The 18,746-nt window shown below is 32.4% G+C and overlaps 1 protein-coding gene across 1 annotated transcript in view; it reads left to right on the top strand.

The window, feature by feature from the left end:
• Window positions 1–6,577, top strand: part of LOC129232480 (protein arginine N-methyltransferase 1-like) — a 59,822-nt gene extending 53,245 nt beyond the window's left edge. Inside the window, exons 10-11 of the mRNA XM_054866626.1 lie at window positions 1,090–1,211; window positions 4,169–6,577. Coding sequence (XP_054722601.1) covers window positions 1,090–1,211; window positions 4,169–4,252 — 206 coding nt within the window. The 3' untranslated portion in view covers window positions 4,253–6,577. The remainder of the gene's footprint in view (window positions 1–1,089; window positions 1,212–4,168) is intronic.
• Window positions 6,578–18,746: the final 12,169 nt, after the last annotated feature.

Below are 18,746 nucleotides of genomic sequence, written 5' to 3'. Positions count from 1 at the left end.
CTTTAATTAGTTCTCGAAAAACGTCACGAAATTTACAGCTAATTTTAAAAATTTATTTACGTAAATAATTCTACTACATTCTCATTTCGTCAATTATTTACAGGAATAGAAAAATTCCAACTCGTAATAAATAAAACATCGCACAGCACAATATTAATAGCAGACGAATTCGGCAAATTGGTTATGAAAAATAAAATAAATTTTTTCATCAAAATACTGCGCTCAAAATACGGCTTCCTGTGGACGAAAGCCGTACATCGTCCACTATACTGGCCCCTTATTACAACCAATTTCCGGTAGTTTTTTTCTTTCTTTGCTTTAATAGCTGCCTGTAAAAAAAATGAGAAACTTAGCATATTTACATTGATCTGCTGCGATTGTCGGGAGCGGTGCACATACAGCGCCCTCTGGAAAAAGTGAACGAACGTTGCCACTTCTACATAGTAAAGATTTATCTCCTCCCCTTTAACCTCCCTGGTAACTACATTCATGAATGTGTTTGGTAAGTTTGTATACTTTTTCTATGCTTGTGACAAATTACTTGCAGTTTTGATGAATGGGGTTGTTTATTTCAGTCAAAAGTGCTACTTTTAGTCAGTGAAATCGATAGAATAAGCAAAAAAAAAATAACGTGGACCCAGAAAATACTTTCATTTTTCCAGCAGTTATTTTTTAATACATTTTTTAAAATGTCCGATTTTTCAAACAAAGCGTGGTCTTGATGATGTCACAAATGATGCTATTTTGCACATCTGTATGACGTGATTCCACATTATGATAATCAAGAAGCGAATTAAATATTATGTTTTGCAAATGGCGACAGGGAATTGCATTTCATCATTGATGATGTCATTGGCAAAAGTGTAAACAATGAAAGCACACTGATTAAAGTAATTTTTTTATTAAAGTATTAAACTTAGTCAAATTATTTTAAAAATGGTCAGATACTATGTTTTTAAGCATGCTCTTTCAGAAAAAAATAATTCTAAAATTTTTGAAACGACCTCATTGATTTTTTTTTTAATTATATTTTTTTTGTGTGTGTTATATGCTATATATAAAAATATATATTTCTTCCTGATTAAACAGCTCCTGAAGCACCATACACTCACTGGAAACAAACTGTCTTTTATTTTGATGATTATCTTACCGTGAGGAAAGGAGAAGAAGTCTATGGTAATTTTAGCATGTGCCCTAATGAAAAGAATAAAGTAAGTTTTCAACCTTGGAATTGTTTTCGAAAGTTTCATTTATTTTGTTTTTGCTTATGGGTGAATATCGGGAAAAGTGCCAATTTGATCGCGGAAATTTTCGATTTTTAAAGGTACTCAGAAATCAAAGTTAATAGGGTAGTTAAACTACACATCTGTAGTAGTTTTTTTTTTTTAAATTACGAGCATTATCAAAGTGAACATTTAACCCAATTTTACGGAGGGTGGGGTTGTATTTGACTGTTACAGATCTAATGTGAATGTTACTGATCTGACAAATGTTACAAATTTTTATACTTAACTAGCTGCGTGCCCGGCGTTGCACGGGCTACTTAAAAAATGAAAGAGATGTCCAATTGATGTTTTTGTATTACTCTGACATCAGTTTCTAAAGCGCTAAGGAGTAAATAAATACGCGTAATGCAAGGTTTGCAAAACACCAGTAGAGCATATTTTTGGCAAAAATCTCTTTAAAGTTAATCATAGTTATCAATAATGCAAGTTATGAGTATTTTCAGTTAGCACAAAAGATGAAAATATATGCATTATCAATTATAATCTGTGCTCACTTTTAACTGAATGAAATCTGATAGACTATACCTGAAACATTTGTATGTACAATTAAGATCAGCTTTTTACATAAAATGACACATACTTTTTGGTTGCTTACGTGAAACTAAAGCACCAAGACTTTATAAATACCAATCAACATTAATTTAATACCAAGCCATCAGATTCGAATTAAACTTTAGTTAAATTCCTTAAAAACAATATTTTTGTTCAACTCTGTTTCATTTAAAGAAATCCAAACAATCTTAATTTAACATGTTCTTTTAACGATACAAACTGTATTTCAAAAATAGAAACAGGAAGGAAAAAGAGAGTTATTACAATTCGAAAACTCATCCATGTGACGGGAAAAGGTCCAACAAAATAAACATAATTAGTCACATCTCCTAAATGTACCAAAATATGAAGTTGGCGAATGATAAACTTACACTACAATCAATAAAGATACCTAAAGAAACAACTTTCCTATGCTGAAAAAAGTTAAGAACGTTGAATGTAAAAATTTAAAAAAAGACAGACGATAAAATAAAGGCTATGTCCGAATAGTGCAACCAATTTTAAACTAATTTAAAATAAAAATTCTAGATGGAAACATTGTTTTAAGATTTGGACAGCAGCCAAAAAAATCTCTTTTAAAAGAATTATTAGAATTTTACTTGCTCACCCATATGCAAAATGGCAACAGGAAAGAAATAAAAATTCCTGAATAACGTTATGTTAATTAACGTTTTAATTAATATCTCCTCTAATTAAAGTCGCACAATTACGAGATTGGTCCTATTGTTTTCTTTGGAAAATTTCAAATTGATCGGTACCTCATTTGACTCTCGATTCGCAAAGGTTCTCGAGAAGATAGATCTTCAGACAGACAGACAGACGCGAACAGATTTTAATATTATAGTGGATGGGCATGATACATCAGATGTATAATTTATACTAGTAATATATTCAGGGTGTCCGCACATATAGAAAGTCATGGATTTTGACTGTGATATATAACTGTGAGTTATTTTCATCTTTGAAATATTTCCAGAAATTTTAAATTTATAAATGTATGTCCTTGGTAGCAAAATAATTAAATTGAAACGCTAATTATTTCATATGTATCATTAGCCATTGTTGCATAAATTGATTTTTAGTTATGATAGTTACGGAGCTAATGTTATGCTTAGAATTCCCTTTAATTTGAATTTTTAGAAATATGTGTCCAAAGCATAGATCAGATGTTTGAAATTTAAGTTTTTTTAAACATATATTCAGATATTCTTGTGAAAATTTAATGTTTTTTCTGGAAAAATTGCATGTTGTGAATTGTGGAAAGTCAGGAGCAGAAGTCAGGGGAAGTCATGGATTTCAAAACTTGAAATGTAGCAGATATCCTCTATATTATGAATGTGTAGTAATTATATGTACTTTTTGCAGAAATTTTAATTTATAATGATAGCTATAGAATTACATAACATCTCACGTTGGAAATTTCAATTTAAAAATAGTTTTAGAAACTGAAATTATCAATAATAGATTGAAGAAAAAAATAACGTATAATTAAGCTGGGACTTAAATTAGCACTTTTCCTGATATTAGCCCTTATACAGTTGTTTATAGCCCGTTCTAGAGACTAGTAAAATGATGTATTTTATTCAGATAATAACAGTTTTAACATTCCTATAAAGTTTTTTTACTTTTTATTTTATTTTATTAATTTTTTAAATTGCAACTGGATAAAAGTAATTTGTAATGCCGTGAAAACGTTACAACGAACTTTAAGGGACTACGAAGACTGTAGCCTGGTTTCTATGTTAAATCTGTCCTTGCGGCTTTTTTGACTAGCACTTGGGGGATCACTTTGATGTCGAATAGAAATAATTTAGCCAAATTTTCAGCTCTTTATCTCAAACAACCTTCGAGTTTTTCAAAAGAACCTGTTTTTTTTTATTTTGATTTTTCTTTCATAGCAAAATTCAAAACTAATGAATTTTTTTTACTTCTCTTATTCTTAGGAATAAAATACAGGAAAAATTATTCTAGTCATTTTTAAACGAAAAGCCGATTTTTGGTGACGGTAATAAAATTTAATCTTTTTTTTTTTTTCAATGCTTTTCTGAAAAGTATCACTCGCCAAATTTCATCAGAAAATGTCTTTTGTGCTTATGGTTTATATTTTTCATTTAATCTAATTTAAATATTTTTTATTGCCAATAAGTTCATTTGAACTAAGTCAGTAAAAAATCGTCTGCTAAGTAAAAAAGAAAATTAAAAAAAATAATGATAAAGGTGGGGGGGGGGGGGGGGCGCAACAACAAAATTTACAAATAATGGTATTTTTTCCTTGTTCAGATATTGACAAATTGCATTTAACATGGCATAATGTTTCTTTTGTTTTCCAGAGAGACTTGGATTTTAGCTTGGACATTGACTTCAGGGGTGAGCTTTGTGAACTAAATGAAAAGTTTATCTACAGAATGCGCTGAGAGAAAGACCGACTCTTGTGCCATCTCGTCACAAAGAAATTCCTTTTTAGCAGCCTGTGTAAACCTTGAACATTTATTTTATCCTTAATTTTAGAAATTTAAAATCACGTCTGATGGACTATTTATTTTTTCGTGAGACGATTTTTCGGTCTCGACAATTCAAAATGGCGTTTTCGCATTTGGTCAGCATTGAGTGGAAATATACTATGGCTTATCACGAACATTTTAAATTGAAAACATTTTTTTTTTTTATTTTAGCATTTAATTCCATACATCTGTGCTTCATATACCAACAGAATCATTCTTAAAAGCATATAGGCTTTGAATATTGGTAGTTACATTAATTACTTGGTTGTCATTTCATTTCAACAATCTTCTTAAATGCCTAAATTTTATTATTGGTTTAATAAACTTCCGTACTTGCCAACTCTACTGTTTTTATTCATTTTTGGAAGCTTTCCACATTGCATGTTCAACAAAGCATGCGGTTTGCTGAAAATAGCAGCAGATTTCAATCTTTTTGCATCTTGAAAATATTTCAATTATTTTGAAAGCTTGAGGTTATTTTAACATGTGCTACCCTATACCTACTTATTTTATGTTTTATTTTAATAATATATTGATTTTTTCCCGAATTTTTGTAGCACCTTTTTTTTTCGGTAGAGACTAAGGAATATACGAATTTGAGACTTCATCCCTAATTAATTGATTTTTCCTTTGCAGTATTATGTATTTTTCTTGCTGCGATCAATTAGCTTACATCTAAGAAAAATCCCTACTTCACTTTAAGTTTAGTATTCATGTTATTTTAAAAGCATAATTTGATAATTTTGATATGAAATGTGTCGCTGGTGAATCACCTATATACAGTAAAACCTGTAAAGTTGACCACCTTTGTAAGTTGACCACTTGTCTAAGTTGACCGCTTTTGTCAGGAACGGAATTAGTCCTATCTTATAAAATGAAGAAAAACCTCTGTAACTTGACCACCTCTCTATCTTGACCACCTGTCTATCTTGACCACTAATATACACCAGCTTTGGTTTGGAGTATTGTAAAAAGCCGTTTGTAAGTTGACCACTAGGCAAAAGCATTAGATTGTACTAAAGGTTTCATCAGTTATGCCTCAAATAAATAACCAGACATTTTAGAAAATCCTATGAATATTTATGTTTCCATCGAAAAACATTGGGCTGAGTTATGTCCCACAAAATGTGCCAAACTTCAATAAGGAGTTATTTTGTTGAAAAGTAGATTACCATGGTTACAAATGTTCACGAAAAAATCAAATGAAGAATTTGAGTAACTTTTGACTTATGAATTTTTAGGAATTGTTAATATCAAGTAAGTTGTTTTCCATTAGTAATGAGGCTTTTTTTTTTTTGATCAATTCACAGAAATTTTAAATTTGTATGATACTTTACACGTCATTCTGGTAGATAATCTCTAAAAATATTTAAACAATATTTTTTCTTATTGTTTTAAAGTAATGTTAAACAATGAAAGTGAGTTTAGAGTATTCCAATTAGTTAAAAATGAATGCATGGGACAAGAAATGACAAAAAAAAAAGTTTTCATTACTACCCTCTATAAGTTGACCACCAAAGTGCTGCACCGCAAGTGGTCAACTTACACAGGTTTTACTGTACTTCTAGTGGAATCTCCTGTTTTTTTTTTTTTTTTTTTTTTTTTGTTTTTTGTTTTTTTTTTTCTTCGAAGGTTGGCAAGTATGAACTTCTGTAGTGGCATATAAATATTGTGTGATGGAGTCATTTTCTGAAAAATATTGTCAAAAGAATGAATATTGTTTTGTTTTACTGAATTGTGTGTGTATTAAATAAATTGATAGTAAATAATAAAGCTACTAAAATGCCCTTTTTTAAGTTCAGATGCCTGTGCTTTGCTGTAGTAGCTTCAATAGTTGGGGGGACTGAACAAAAATTATATACAAGGTAATTGCGACTGTTCTGTTCATTCATATTTTTCTATATTTTGCTGTTCAAGCTATAGATTCACTTATTCAATAAATATCCAACATGAAATTGCTGTTGTTAGCAATGTATTTCTTTAATGAATTTCCATATGTTTAATATGTGTTTTACAACATCAGTGACATGAACTTTACGAAATACATTCAGTGACAAAATTTTTAACTTCATGTAAGATTTTCATATTTGAAATTTTATTTCATAACTTAACTAATCTCATCAGTGACCAATCTATTTATTTTTGTTGTAGCGTGAAATTTTATTTAAAAAAAAAAAGTCATCAATCAGTAATGTGTAAACTGTTATACAAGTTTGAATCAATAAATATTCATTCCATAATTGGTTTTGTAAGTTATATATTGATCTTGTTGCTTACTGTTTTTTGTGGGAAAATCTTTTTTGTGTGTATGGGTATCGTTACTTCTGCCATTTGTGCCCAAGCCATGACACCTGTTCACTATACTCGATACCTCTTATATACAGTAGAACCTCCCCTAAGGGACACCTCCGAATAAGGGACATTTTTTCTAGTCCCAGTCCCTTTGAATAGGGACCTCCATGTATTTGCCTCTAATTAAGGGACAGTCACAGGAAAAAAAAATTATGTACAAGTGCATAAGAAAAAGTGAATTTACTGGAATTCTAGTTTTACTTTTCCTCTTAAAACTAATTGAAGAGCCTTTAACATTAACATATGCTAAAGAAACAAATATATGTTGTAAACGTCTTGCTGAAAGTTACATGCATGATTTGCCCACACAGATTCAGGTAGATTTATTCAGGTAGGCTTAGGGCCAAAGGAGAGGGCACAGAAACTGACAAACATTTTATATAAAAATTGAAATGTGAACACTAATTGTGATTCACAATGTCTTGCATTGTAAATTACATGTCAAGAAGCAAATTCGTGCAATAAATTACTTCAAAATAATTGCTTTATGCTGCAAAACTCTGGACTTACCAAATTTTTGACTTAATTATAATTAAAAAAAAATAAAATAAAAACTTAAAAAAAACATTAAGTGTGAATTTTATTTAGTTGTGTATGAAAAGTATTTAATCTTAAATGTTAATAGTTTACATTAATAAAAAAAAATTAAGTTAACACGCTGCATGCATAAACTAAAATACCTCCGAAGAAGGGACACCTCTACTTACGGGACATAATGTCTGGTCCCATTAGTGTCCCTTATTGAGAGGTTCTACTGTATTACATTAGAAAGATATTTTAATTTGCAAAATATTTTGTTGTAAAATATTTTGCATTTCAATAGGAAAATAGTAACCCCTCGTTAGATCGCGCTTTTCGGGGGTTGGGGGGGGCAAAGAAAAAGAGTGCAATGTACGGTGGTCATTAAAAATAGTTAAAAGTTCAATACACAAGTAAATTAGCATTGGGTTCTTTTTGACATGATTTTCTAATGGTTTCGCTGTAGTTCACGAATGTGCCATCACACCTATTGAAATTTAGGTACATTTTCACCGTCAGAAAGTTTAAAACATCAAATAGCGAATGAAGATGATTTTTCTGAGCTACCGCGAGATTAGAGTGAGCATTCCAATACCTTCTTATTCCCAATAGACTTTGTAATTCGTTTGACTTGCTGTAGGATGTGAAAAGTAAAAGTAACCACATTGTTTGCAGAAAACTCTTTTGCCCCGTCCAGATCATTCTTAATTTCTTTGATGCAAATCCCGGTTTGTGAAAAGATTTGCGCTTGCAAATCTTTTCTGTACTAAACTAGTATGTTGTGGCCATCACGAAACTTTCTTCTATATTTTTCTTTTTTTTTTTTTCTGATCCCTCAACATGCTTGATGAGGAAGCAATATTCCCAACAAAAACAAAATTTCACATGAAAAACTTGACGACCATTCCAATGTCTGAATTATTGTAAAAACAAAACAAAGAGCGAAAATTGAAAGTTACTTTAAAAGCCTTACTTGAATTAATTACAAATATTTTATTTATTAACAAACATTAGTGGCAACAGTAAAAATTTTTAAATCATTGAGATAATATTTCCGATCATTTCCATACAATTAAAATCACGAGAAATACGCAGACGACAATCTATTACGATTTATCTTTCTTATTGTTGCACTAATAAAGCTATTTTTATTCGCAAAAAAAAAAAAAAATCAACACCTCTTGGAGCGATTGGCGTCAAAATTGAACCAAAGCCTGTTTACATATGGATTCACATATATTCCAAATTTCAACCAGAACGCAGCATTACTTCTTGAGATAGGGAACTCACAATGGAAAAAAAGAACGGGTGATTGCGCTACCCCCTTTTTAGCTGTTGACACCAAAATAAAATCAGCTCTTATACCCACTAAGGACTACTTGCCGATAAATTTTTCTTTCATTCCGTTCATTATTTCTTGAGATACAGCAGTCACAATTGACGACAAAAAACGTTCTATAGCTCAACCCCCGTTTGAGTTATTGACACCAAAATAGAATCAGCACCAGTTCCTGTTAATGGCAACATATGGACCAAATTTTGTTTGATTCCGCCAGTTACTTCCTGAGGAATAGCAAGCACGCGCAACTCAAAAAACGTCCCATTGCTCCACCCCCCCTTGGAGGAATTCGCGCCAAAAACCAATGGGCACAAGTTCACATAGCGGCACATATGTGTACCAAATTTCGTTCGATTTCATGCGGTAGTTTTTGCTGTAGAGCGGCCACAAAAAACTGGTCACACACAGACAGACAGACATTTTCCAAAAATAGTCGAAATGGACTCAGAACACCTCGAAACGTTCGAATCCGTCGAAATTCGAAAATTTGCACGAATCCAATACTTTCTTCTATATATTAGATATAGAAGAAAGTAAAAAAGGGCGTATGTTCTCTTCTACATGGGCTAGTATGACGCTTGATGTCTCTCACTCATAGTAAAGGCAATGTACCAATACCAAAGAAAATGTTAAGTATTTTGTAGTAAGTTACCACCCTAAGCCAGGGCTAAGGCAGAAATACTTAAAATACACCACCAGCTCAGTCATTCCAGCCGAGGACTGCAGTTTCGTGCTTTTTAGCACTCATCAGCCCGGAATAGGAATCACATGAGCTGGAGATGGAAAACCTCTTAAGAGAGCCAAACAAACTGGTAGCTAATAATGTAGAATTAGCACACCAGATGAGTGACTGCATCAATAGTGTGGTTCAACTCAAAGATTGATGGCAAAGCATGGTATTTAATGGGTTTTTTTTTTTTTTTTTGAACATTTTGGGGAAAAGAGAATTTGTTGCTGTCCACTAACAATGTCACACTTTGAGGGGGATGGGGCTTGATGAAAGTGCAAGCTTATGACAAAGGAGAGAGGAGTGACATCACCCATTTTTTTTTATAAAGAAATGTTTATAAAAAATCGGGACATGATTTGTGGACAACCAATTATATCAAAGAGAAAAATCATGGCTCAAAATCAATAGATAAGTCAGACATTTTTGGCAAATTGCAATAAAAATTGTATATACAAGCAGTGGCGCACTCAGGATTTTTTTCTGGGAGGAGATAGAATTTTTTCAAGGAACTCGGATACTTGAATAGAGAGGCAAAAATTACTGTTTTTTCAACCTTTCCCAGTTGTATGTAGATTTTTTTTTTAATTTTCGTATCAGTAAAGGTTTACTGCACAGTTTTTATTTTAATTATATACCAACTTTATAAAATTTTAGGGAAGAATAAATTGCGCTGTTCTGTTCTCAGTGCATTCTCTATCTATCGAACCACTTCCACAAAATCAGTTTAAATTTGTAAATTGTAAAAGACACACACCAACTTTATGCTCAAATTAGGAAAAAACATTGAATTAAGAAGCTACAAGTATTTTCTTTTTAAAGAAAGAGGCTAACTTCTCTGTGGAGAGAAATGTTGATTGTTAAGAAAAGCGTGTTACAGCAGCCGGTTTTAAGAATAATTTTCAACTATTTTGTAAAATTCCCAAAACTATAGGCAAAAAGACGTAATTTTAGAAATTCTCTTTGACGCACACACATGAACGCATACATACATACACACACGCTCGTGATTGCGAAAAACATAATTTGAAAATTCGAGATGCCAAAAATTCAAATTAATATAAACTTTTTTTTTAAGCATCTTAAATATAGAGAGAGAATTTAGTTTCTGGTTTAAAATGTTAGGGAGTCGAAACTAAATCTGAGTATTAGGAATATAAACCTAATTGTAAATATAATAAACATTCACTCAGAAATGAGAGGGTGCGAGAATTTTTAGAAATTGTAGCCTTAAAAATGCATTTTAGACTATCTTTGGTTATGTTTGGGGGAAAAAGCTCAGGGACGCTTCCCCCATCCATTTTTCAAAATTGAAACTTTCAAAAATGGCAATTATTATCTCCGATTATGTAGGGAAGATCTATCCCAGAAATTGCTTAAATGGTAGTCCTAACAATACAATTTTTAGCGATCTTTGATGTAGGGAAGAGAGATTCGGGGAATCTCCCTAGGGAAAGTTTTCGAAATTTAGCTATTAAAATTAGGTACTAAAACGAAGTTTTTAGATCATCTTCAAGGGTGCCCATATGCAAAATTGTAAGGGGGATGCTCAGATATTTTCCCCATGGGTTAGGAGGGTATTTTCTCCATGGAAACCGATTTCAGGACAGATTAGTGTCAATGAAATATTTCATTTTTAATAACTTATTCATTAATGGCTGGAGAATGAATGTTCTTACACTTTTGCAAAGAAAAAAAGTACCAAAAGGAAGGAAGTTCTAATTTCAAAGGGGGAGGGGGTTCGAGCCTCCCTATATGGCGCTTTTGAGCATCTTTCATAATGTTAGTGTTGGGAAAGTTCGCGAACCGTTCCTTGGTATTTTCCGAAATTGAAATTCCCAGAAATGCAATTGTAGATGATCTTCGCTGATGTTATCAAGGAGTTCAGGTGCTCTCCCCAGGAATTTTTTTCGACTTTGAAGCCCTAGAATCGAATTTTTAGACGATCTTTGAAGATATTAAGTTAAAGGGTGGTTCGGGGATCCCAGAAAATTTGTACAAATTAAAAGTCCTAAAAACGAAAGTTTAGACAATCATTAATGATGGGTAGGGTGCGTTTCTTAGAGATTTTAGTGGTAGCGCTCTCCTTGAAGTTTTTTCAAACTGACGTCCTGAATATGTAATTATAGGCCATCTCTGATTACGATAAGGGAAAGGATGGGACTTGAGATCTCTCCACCGGACTTCTTTCAAAATCTAAGTTTCAAAAATTCTCTTCTGTACTACCTTTGGTAACGTAAAATGAAAGGATACATTTCGGAGACTTCCCTCCCTCCTCCCCCCCCCCCCTTTTTTTTTTGCTATGTCCACATCGTCTTTTTTGTGTCAATTATTTATATAAATATTGTGGAAACCCTTTCCCGAGTTCTTCTCCCAAACCCCCCGGATATTTTCAATCAGCACAAACTAGTCTTCAAAATAGTAAATGCATCCTCAAATAACTCGTTATTTTCTTGTATTATAATTACATTATGTAGACTTAAAATTAATATTTCTTTCGTTATTTATATCTAATATTTCATTTTACATTTCTATTAATTTTAATAGAATTCATTTAGGATTAGCTGTTTTACTCCTTTTTCTTCTGTTAGCTACTTGTACAGTTAGGTGATTCATCAGAAATTAGTCGGTGCAGTCATAAGACATTTTCTTTTCTTCTGAGAAATGTTTAATATCTGATTAGGCACTTTTAATATGAATTAAAATTGTTACAATAATATAATTTCATGAATATAAAATGCAAGTAAAAATGGAACATTGTATTATTTATTAAAGACTAGCTGCGTTGCCCGGTCTATTTTGAAAACAAAAATTGTGTCAAGTGACGTACAGTGGCTCCCAAAAGTGTTCGTACACTTTGAAATTTTTTAGTAAAACCAAAATAAATTAAAACTGAATTCGAATACAAAGTCCAATATTTTTTCTCATCATTCCTATGTCATTCTAAATACAACCCGTTGGTTTTTTTCAAAATATTCACGGATCTTCGTTTTGAAATGGGTCAGAAAACGAAGAGACAGAGAAATAACACGCCACAAAAGTCATCGTACACTCAAATATTTTCGAATAAATTCATGATTAAAATTATCATATGCCGTTTTATTAAATTTTTGCATTGTGTTGACCCTTATAAGTCATTTGACTTTAATTTTTCGTTTATTTATTCCTTAATATTGTGCTTATTTCTGTAAAATGGCTGGTATTCGTAAAAAACCGCAAAAAACCATTCAAAATTTGAATTTTTTCCCCACAGTAGTGGTAAATTGGTTTGAAATGTCTCTAAATTAGTTAATTTATTTGTTTGTATAGTAAATAGCTTGATAAAATGCTTTAAAGAAAGGAACCGGACCGAAAACAAGGTAAGAAAAGGTCAACCGGCAAAGTTGACAAAACGTGATCGTAGATTTAAAGTTAAAAAAGTTATGAAAAATACACATTTGAGTACTGTAAAAGTTTCTGCAGAGTTAAATGAAACATTTTACATTTAATTTTTACCTAAAATTGTTCGCTAAGTTCTCTGATTAGCTGGATTAAATGGGACCTCTTCGTGCAGAAATTTTCTTGATCGTGCGAAAAACAGAAAGCTTACGCTTTTCGTCACAAAATCAATGATAAATAAGCTAAAAACGTTTTAGAATCACGTCTTACTTACAGATAAAAATTAATTCAACATTTTTGGTTAAATTGTTGTATAACTGTAAGTAGAAGAAAAAATTAGGAACTTAATGTTAAGAACTTAGTTGGATCAGTTAATCAGGACGGTGGAGGTGTAGTTGGATCAGTTAATCAGGACGGTGAAGGTGTTTTAGTGTGAGGGTGCATATCAGCATCAGGACTTGGTAGTTTGTAATTTTTTGATGAAATAATGAATCATGCTGTTCCTTTAAATATTTTAAAAACCAATTTTGAACTCTTAGCCAAAAATTTGGTTATTGGAAACAACTTTGTTTTTTATCAAGATAACGATAAGAAGCACACGGTTTTCAACATTTGCGTCTAGTGCCTCGAAAATTGTCCTAAAGTTCAGAAAATACCCCCTCAATCTCCAGATTTTAACTTAATGTAATGTATTTAGAGTTATCTGGAGGCTAGATTACGAAAATAGGGCTTTAAAACGAAAACAGAGCTAGAAACAGTAAGACTCGAAGTGTAGTAGAACACTTACTCAGAAATTACGCTAAAAATAGAAAGAAAAAGAATGAAATCTATTCCCAGACGTTTAAAAGGTGTTATGAATACTGTATGATATTCTACTAATTAATAACTTAATCAAAAGTAAGATTATTTAATAATATATGGACATTTCATAAAGTGTACGAAGACTTTTGTGAGATAAAATTTCCGGCACTTTTCGGTTTTTGATTTTTAAAAAATTAAGTTTTAATATTTTTTAAAATCTTTTCATGCAGTTTTGTTAAAAATTGATCATAGATCTTATAATTAAATACCTATTCCGAAATATTAACTCTAACCAATGGATTGGGGCCTATTTCGTTGAAAGTCGTAGGTGTACGAAGACTTTTGGGAGCCACTGTATATTCAACAATCAGGCATAAATAAAAGAAAAAAAAATCATGCAAAATTTCCCCTCCAAACAATGAGGACAGATATTAAAATACTTTTAAGAAATTAAAATAAAATGAGAAAGATGGATTTAAAAAGCGTAACCATGGAAACACAAAATAAGTTTCAGAATTGAAAATAAGAAAGATGAAAATAAACAATGGATTCAAAAAGCGTTACCGTGGAAACGCAAAATAAAATGGTTAAAAACTTGAATAGAGAACAGATTTTTGAACTTCATTTAATTCGCTTGTAACTTTTTTTCTAATGGAGATAGAGGTTTAAACTTCCGACCAAAGGTCGAGTTAGATCTGGAGTAAAAAAGGTAGCTCTTTCAACGGTGTCAAAAAGAAAACTGTAGGAAAATTCCTTCACTTTTTACGGATAAATTTAATGGAGAAAGTAGTGCCTAAATTTCAACTAAGCCTAAACAAATTCGAGCTAAAAACGTAAATAACTCCCGCCGAAATTAAGTTAGAGCGTTGGAACAAATTGCGTAGAACGCGGAAAATTCTTCCCTTTCCAACGATATATAATATTACTAATTGCGAGTCATTTTTCACCCCCATATTCGGGAATTTATGTGAAAATGGGGCCTAAATTGGAATAAAAAAAGAACTTTATCGAATTGTTTTCGAACTGGTCTGCAAACCTTCTCAGGACTTAAAGGAACAAATTGTGAAAATTGCAGCAAAATCGGCCGAGTAGTTCTCGAGTTTTGAGAGTTCAAACAAACAGACGCTTTTTGGGAGACGCTATGTAGAGATGTATTATCTATATATATGTATTATCTATATATATAAAAATGGACTTAGGTAAATTTGTTCCCTAAGATCTCAGAAACTACCCGGCAGATTTGGCTGAAACTTTCACCGTTTGTTCTTTTTGGTACTGGGGAGGTTTGTAGACCAGTTCGATAAAAATCCGATTGATAGTTCCTTTTTTGTTCTAATTTGTCCAAGTTTTCGCATAAATGCCCCAATATGACGATTAAAAAATACGTGTACATATTAAAATTATGTGTCCATCGAAAGCGCTTATTTTTCTGCTGAAGATGGCATCTGTTAGAAAGTTCTAAGTTGTATGAAAAACGAGTTACGGGCTTTTTTTGTTCCATGTTCGAAGGCTTTCCTCAACCCAATTCATTATTTATTGTATCATCTCAACTCCCAGTTAATAGTTAGAATTGTTGAATGTTTTTGTTTTTCGTCTGACTGTTTGAGGCTTTTCTGAAGTCAAATCTTAAAGTAACGTTTTTGCCCCAAGATTGGCTAATAATAACTTGATTTGGTTGATTATTTTCCAATTAAACGGTACTTAAGTGTAATTAATGGTTTTTTTTATTATTTGTGCTGATTGAATTTTTTAATCATTATCCAATCTAACAGCAGAAACCTCGCCAAAATTTATGCAGAAAGATTTCAGTAGCGGATGCATTTGGCAGTTTTTTCAACTGTCACGGTTTTTGAAGTCAAAGACTACGTAATAATGTTTGTCAGCTTTCACCATGTAAACAAAATATCGTCAATCAAAGAATCTTTAAAAACTTTTTTTACTGTAAAATAATCCAGCAACTAAACTAGGCAAATCCATAAACAGCACAAAAACTTCCATTAATGTGACTTTGTGCACAAATTCAAACCAACGCCAAATTTTACTACTTATTTTGGAAACATTACGGATGAAATTGTCTAGCGCCATTTTATGGTGACCAAAAGTATTTTAGCATATGGCGACAATATCTCTTTAACAAAAATTAGTAACATACCGTTTTACAAAGTAAGGAGGGGGAGCATTATCCAAGGTATCCCAAAACGATTTCCGCAAATTCGGTAATATTTTAAATCGCACCAAGAACCCACAATAATTAAAATTTTCCAAAATAACTAAAGCAAGTTTAAGGGGATCACGGGCGCGCGGCTTCATTTTTTTAAACAGTTCGTTCTTCAATAGACATACAGAGAAGGTAAGACTCAATGTAAAAAAAAAAAAAAAAGTATTAACTGATAAATCTTTTAAAACATGTGAAGTTTAATTTCATATTTCGGAAATTCTTCACATTTGTATACGCTTAAATTTCGTGTTTTCGTTTCTAAATGAATAATATTTTGCTCTTTTTACTTACTGCTACTTTAGTTTTATGAGTAAGGAAGAAGCTAGATTTTAAATCACGTCAAAAAGGTGTGTTTTAAGTTCTTCACTTAAAACAGAAAACAAATGCAAGTAACGATTGTTTCTCATAATTATTGCTAACCCAGGCAACGCCGGGTATTTTTGCTAGTATATCATAAAAATACAGAACATAACTTTTTGGTTAATTTCAATAATAAATGAACAATATTACTATGATTAATATACTTTTTAAATTGAAAATACCATGGTTGAAAAATATAAATATCAAAATATCATGACATTTTCAAAATAAATATCGGATATATATCGTGATATACAGAGTGTCAGAGAAAGATCCGTACAACTTCAAAAATTTATTGAAAAAGAAGCAACAGGGTTACAGCGAAACTAATTAGTACATTAGATAGAATAACTCAAAAAGTTTTTTTCCTATAACTTAAGTTATTACCTTAGGAAATTTCTACATGAGACCCATTCGTAGCACGAACAATATCAAGACGATAATCCAATTCCATCCACGACCGTTTCAGCATGCTAACATCAACAGTAGCTACAGCTGTTTGGATGTTTTGTTCCGTTGTGTTTGCGTATCGGATTTTGTTTCGATAAACCACGCAACACATTGAGCTTTCTTCACGCGATCCGCCATTGAAATAACTAAAATGCTTTAATATTCTTTTGCGTGACATGTAGCGCCATATATGATCAGAAACATACTGCAGAAAAAAACTTTTTGAGTTATTCCATCTAATGTACTAATTAGTTTCGCTGTAATCCTATGGTTTCTTTTTCAATACATTTTTGAAGTTGTACGGATCTTTCTCGGACACCCTTTATATCGGCGAACCCTGGTTAGAAGGAAAACAAAAGGCGGCCATCTTTGATCCGTCATTTTGGATAGAAGCTCACATGGGGACTTTTCAGGATTCGTTCTACACATGTTCAGGAACTAATCCTTAAAAATTCAGCTAATTATAAATTTGTGGTGCATCGACACCAGAGCATTTTTTAACATAGGAACTGCGCGACACTACTGTCGCCTAGTGAAAAAAATCTGTCGCCTAGAAGATGCGAAATCAAACCACTGGGCGACACTGGAAAATCTAAAATTGGTACACTCATTTTTGTAAACGGATTTCAAATCTTTGTAAAAATCTTAGGAAGACCCTTGCCTTCTTTAAAAAAAAAAAAAAAAACCGCCGACTCGTACATGACGAAAGCCTTCTTTTTCTACCCTTGAGGACCAGCCCACCACGCACTCGGCGCCCAGAGCCATAGCCCTGCTCGGCGCCAGATTAAGCAATCGATTAGCACCCCATCTCATTAGCTCTTTCATTGATGATAGCCGATAAGCATTTCACGTCTATCTGTGTACAGGGTACAGGACCCTGCAGGGACACTACTTGGTGGGACGGGACGGCAATAAAAGCAGTTTGCGGAACGAAAACAGCTGTTTTTCATTCAAAGATGCAAAGAGAGAGGTATTTTTTCGAAAGAAAAGCCGAAGGCTGAAGGGTCGGGGTTGCTTCCTGGAATTCTTTTCAGTAATTTTTGCTTTAGGGTAACAGAGGATTATACCACACCTACCACTTCCTTTTTTATGGCTTTTTGAATAAAAGGGATTCGCGCGTTGAAACTTGTAGGCACTGGCAATCTATTTATTTTTTCTCCAGTTTCGAGGCAACTGGACTGAAGAATGATGGAGTCATTTGTAACACGTTTTAGCTGTAATTAAAAATCCTTTTAAAGTTATAATGAAATTGAAACTCATTTTGATGATTCAAACAAAGGATTTTTAAGGGTAAGTTTGGTTCGTAAGAAAATTTACTTATTTCAAAAACTTTTACTTTAATTATCCATTACCGCTTTTAATTTGTAAAAATGTTTTTGAGACATTTGTTATTTATACTATCATTTCCAGGGCCCGGATTTACATTTTAGTTATGCTTATCACGCTTAATATTTAGTTATGCTTACCTATTGCTTATCACGAAAAGTTGTGTGAGTTGTCGTTCCTAAAAAAATGAAAATACTTGAAAAAAAAAATCAATTTCATTTTCAAATGCTTGAAATTTTACAAAAATGTGGCTACAAGCCTTGAATTTTAAAATTTCTAACAAATTGGAGTTGATAAGGAGGAGTGCCAAAATATGTTAAATTCAGTGTGTGCTTCAATGGAATGCCGGACATCACATAAGGTCCAGATCCAAAACGTCCATGGACATAACGTCCAGTTCCAAAACATCCGAAGGACATAACGTCCGACGGACATAACGTCCAACGGACACAATGTCCGACGGACAATAGGTCCAAAGACAGAACTTTCACATTTTTGGACCCAGCTAGGACATAACCTCCAGTTTTAGCAGTTTATTTCTTGAACTTCTCAATTAATTACATGATTTGCCACTGAACAATAGGTTTCATGGAAATTATACTCTTACTCTTAGCATCGTTCATTATTCCATCAAACTCTATTCCCTTGTGTGTGTGTGTGTGTGTGTGTGTGCGCGCGCGCGCGAGAGGGGGGGGGGTTGCTTTAACATTGGATTAAAGTATATTCATAAAAAGAAGTATGCTTCAATTTTATTTCTTACTAAGCGTATAAATTGTGAATTGTTCAAATGGGCACTATGTTACTCTCTTGCTACCTATTTTCTAAGTGTGTACCCTATTTCTTTTAAAGCACTTTGTAGATGGGTTGCAGAGGTGATTAAAAACTAACTGTATCGAAAGTCCATGAGAGCAAGTAACAATGCATTATACTTTCTTCT

Source organism: Uloborus diversus, unplaced genomic scaffold (assembly GCF_026930045.1).
Source record: "Uloborus diversus isolate 005 unplaced genomic scaffold, Udiv.v.3.1 scaffold_12, whole genome shotgun sequence".
In the NCBI taxonomy this organism is placed as follows: domain Eukaryota; kingdom Metazoa; phylum Arthropoda; class Arachnida; order Araneae; family Uloboridae; genus Uloborus; species Uloborus diversus.
This window is presented reverse-complemented; position numbering and strand designations above follow the sequence as displayed.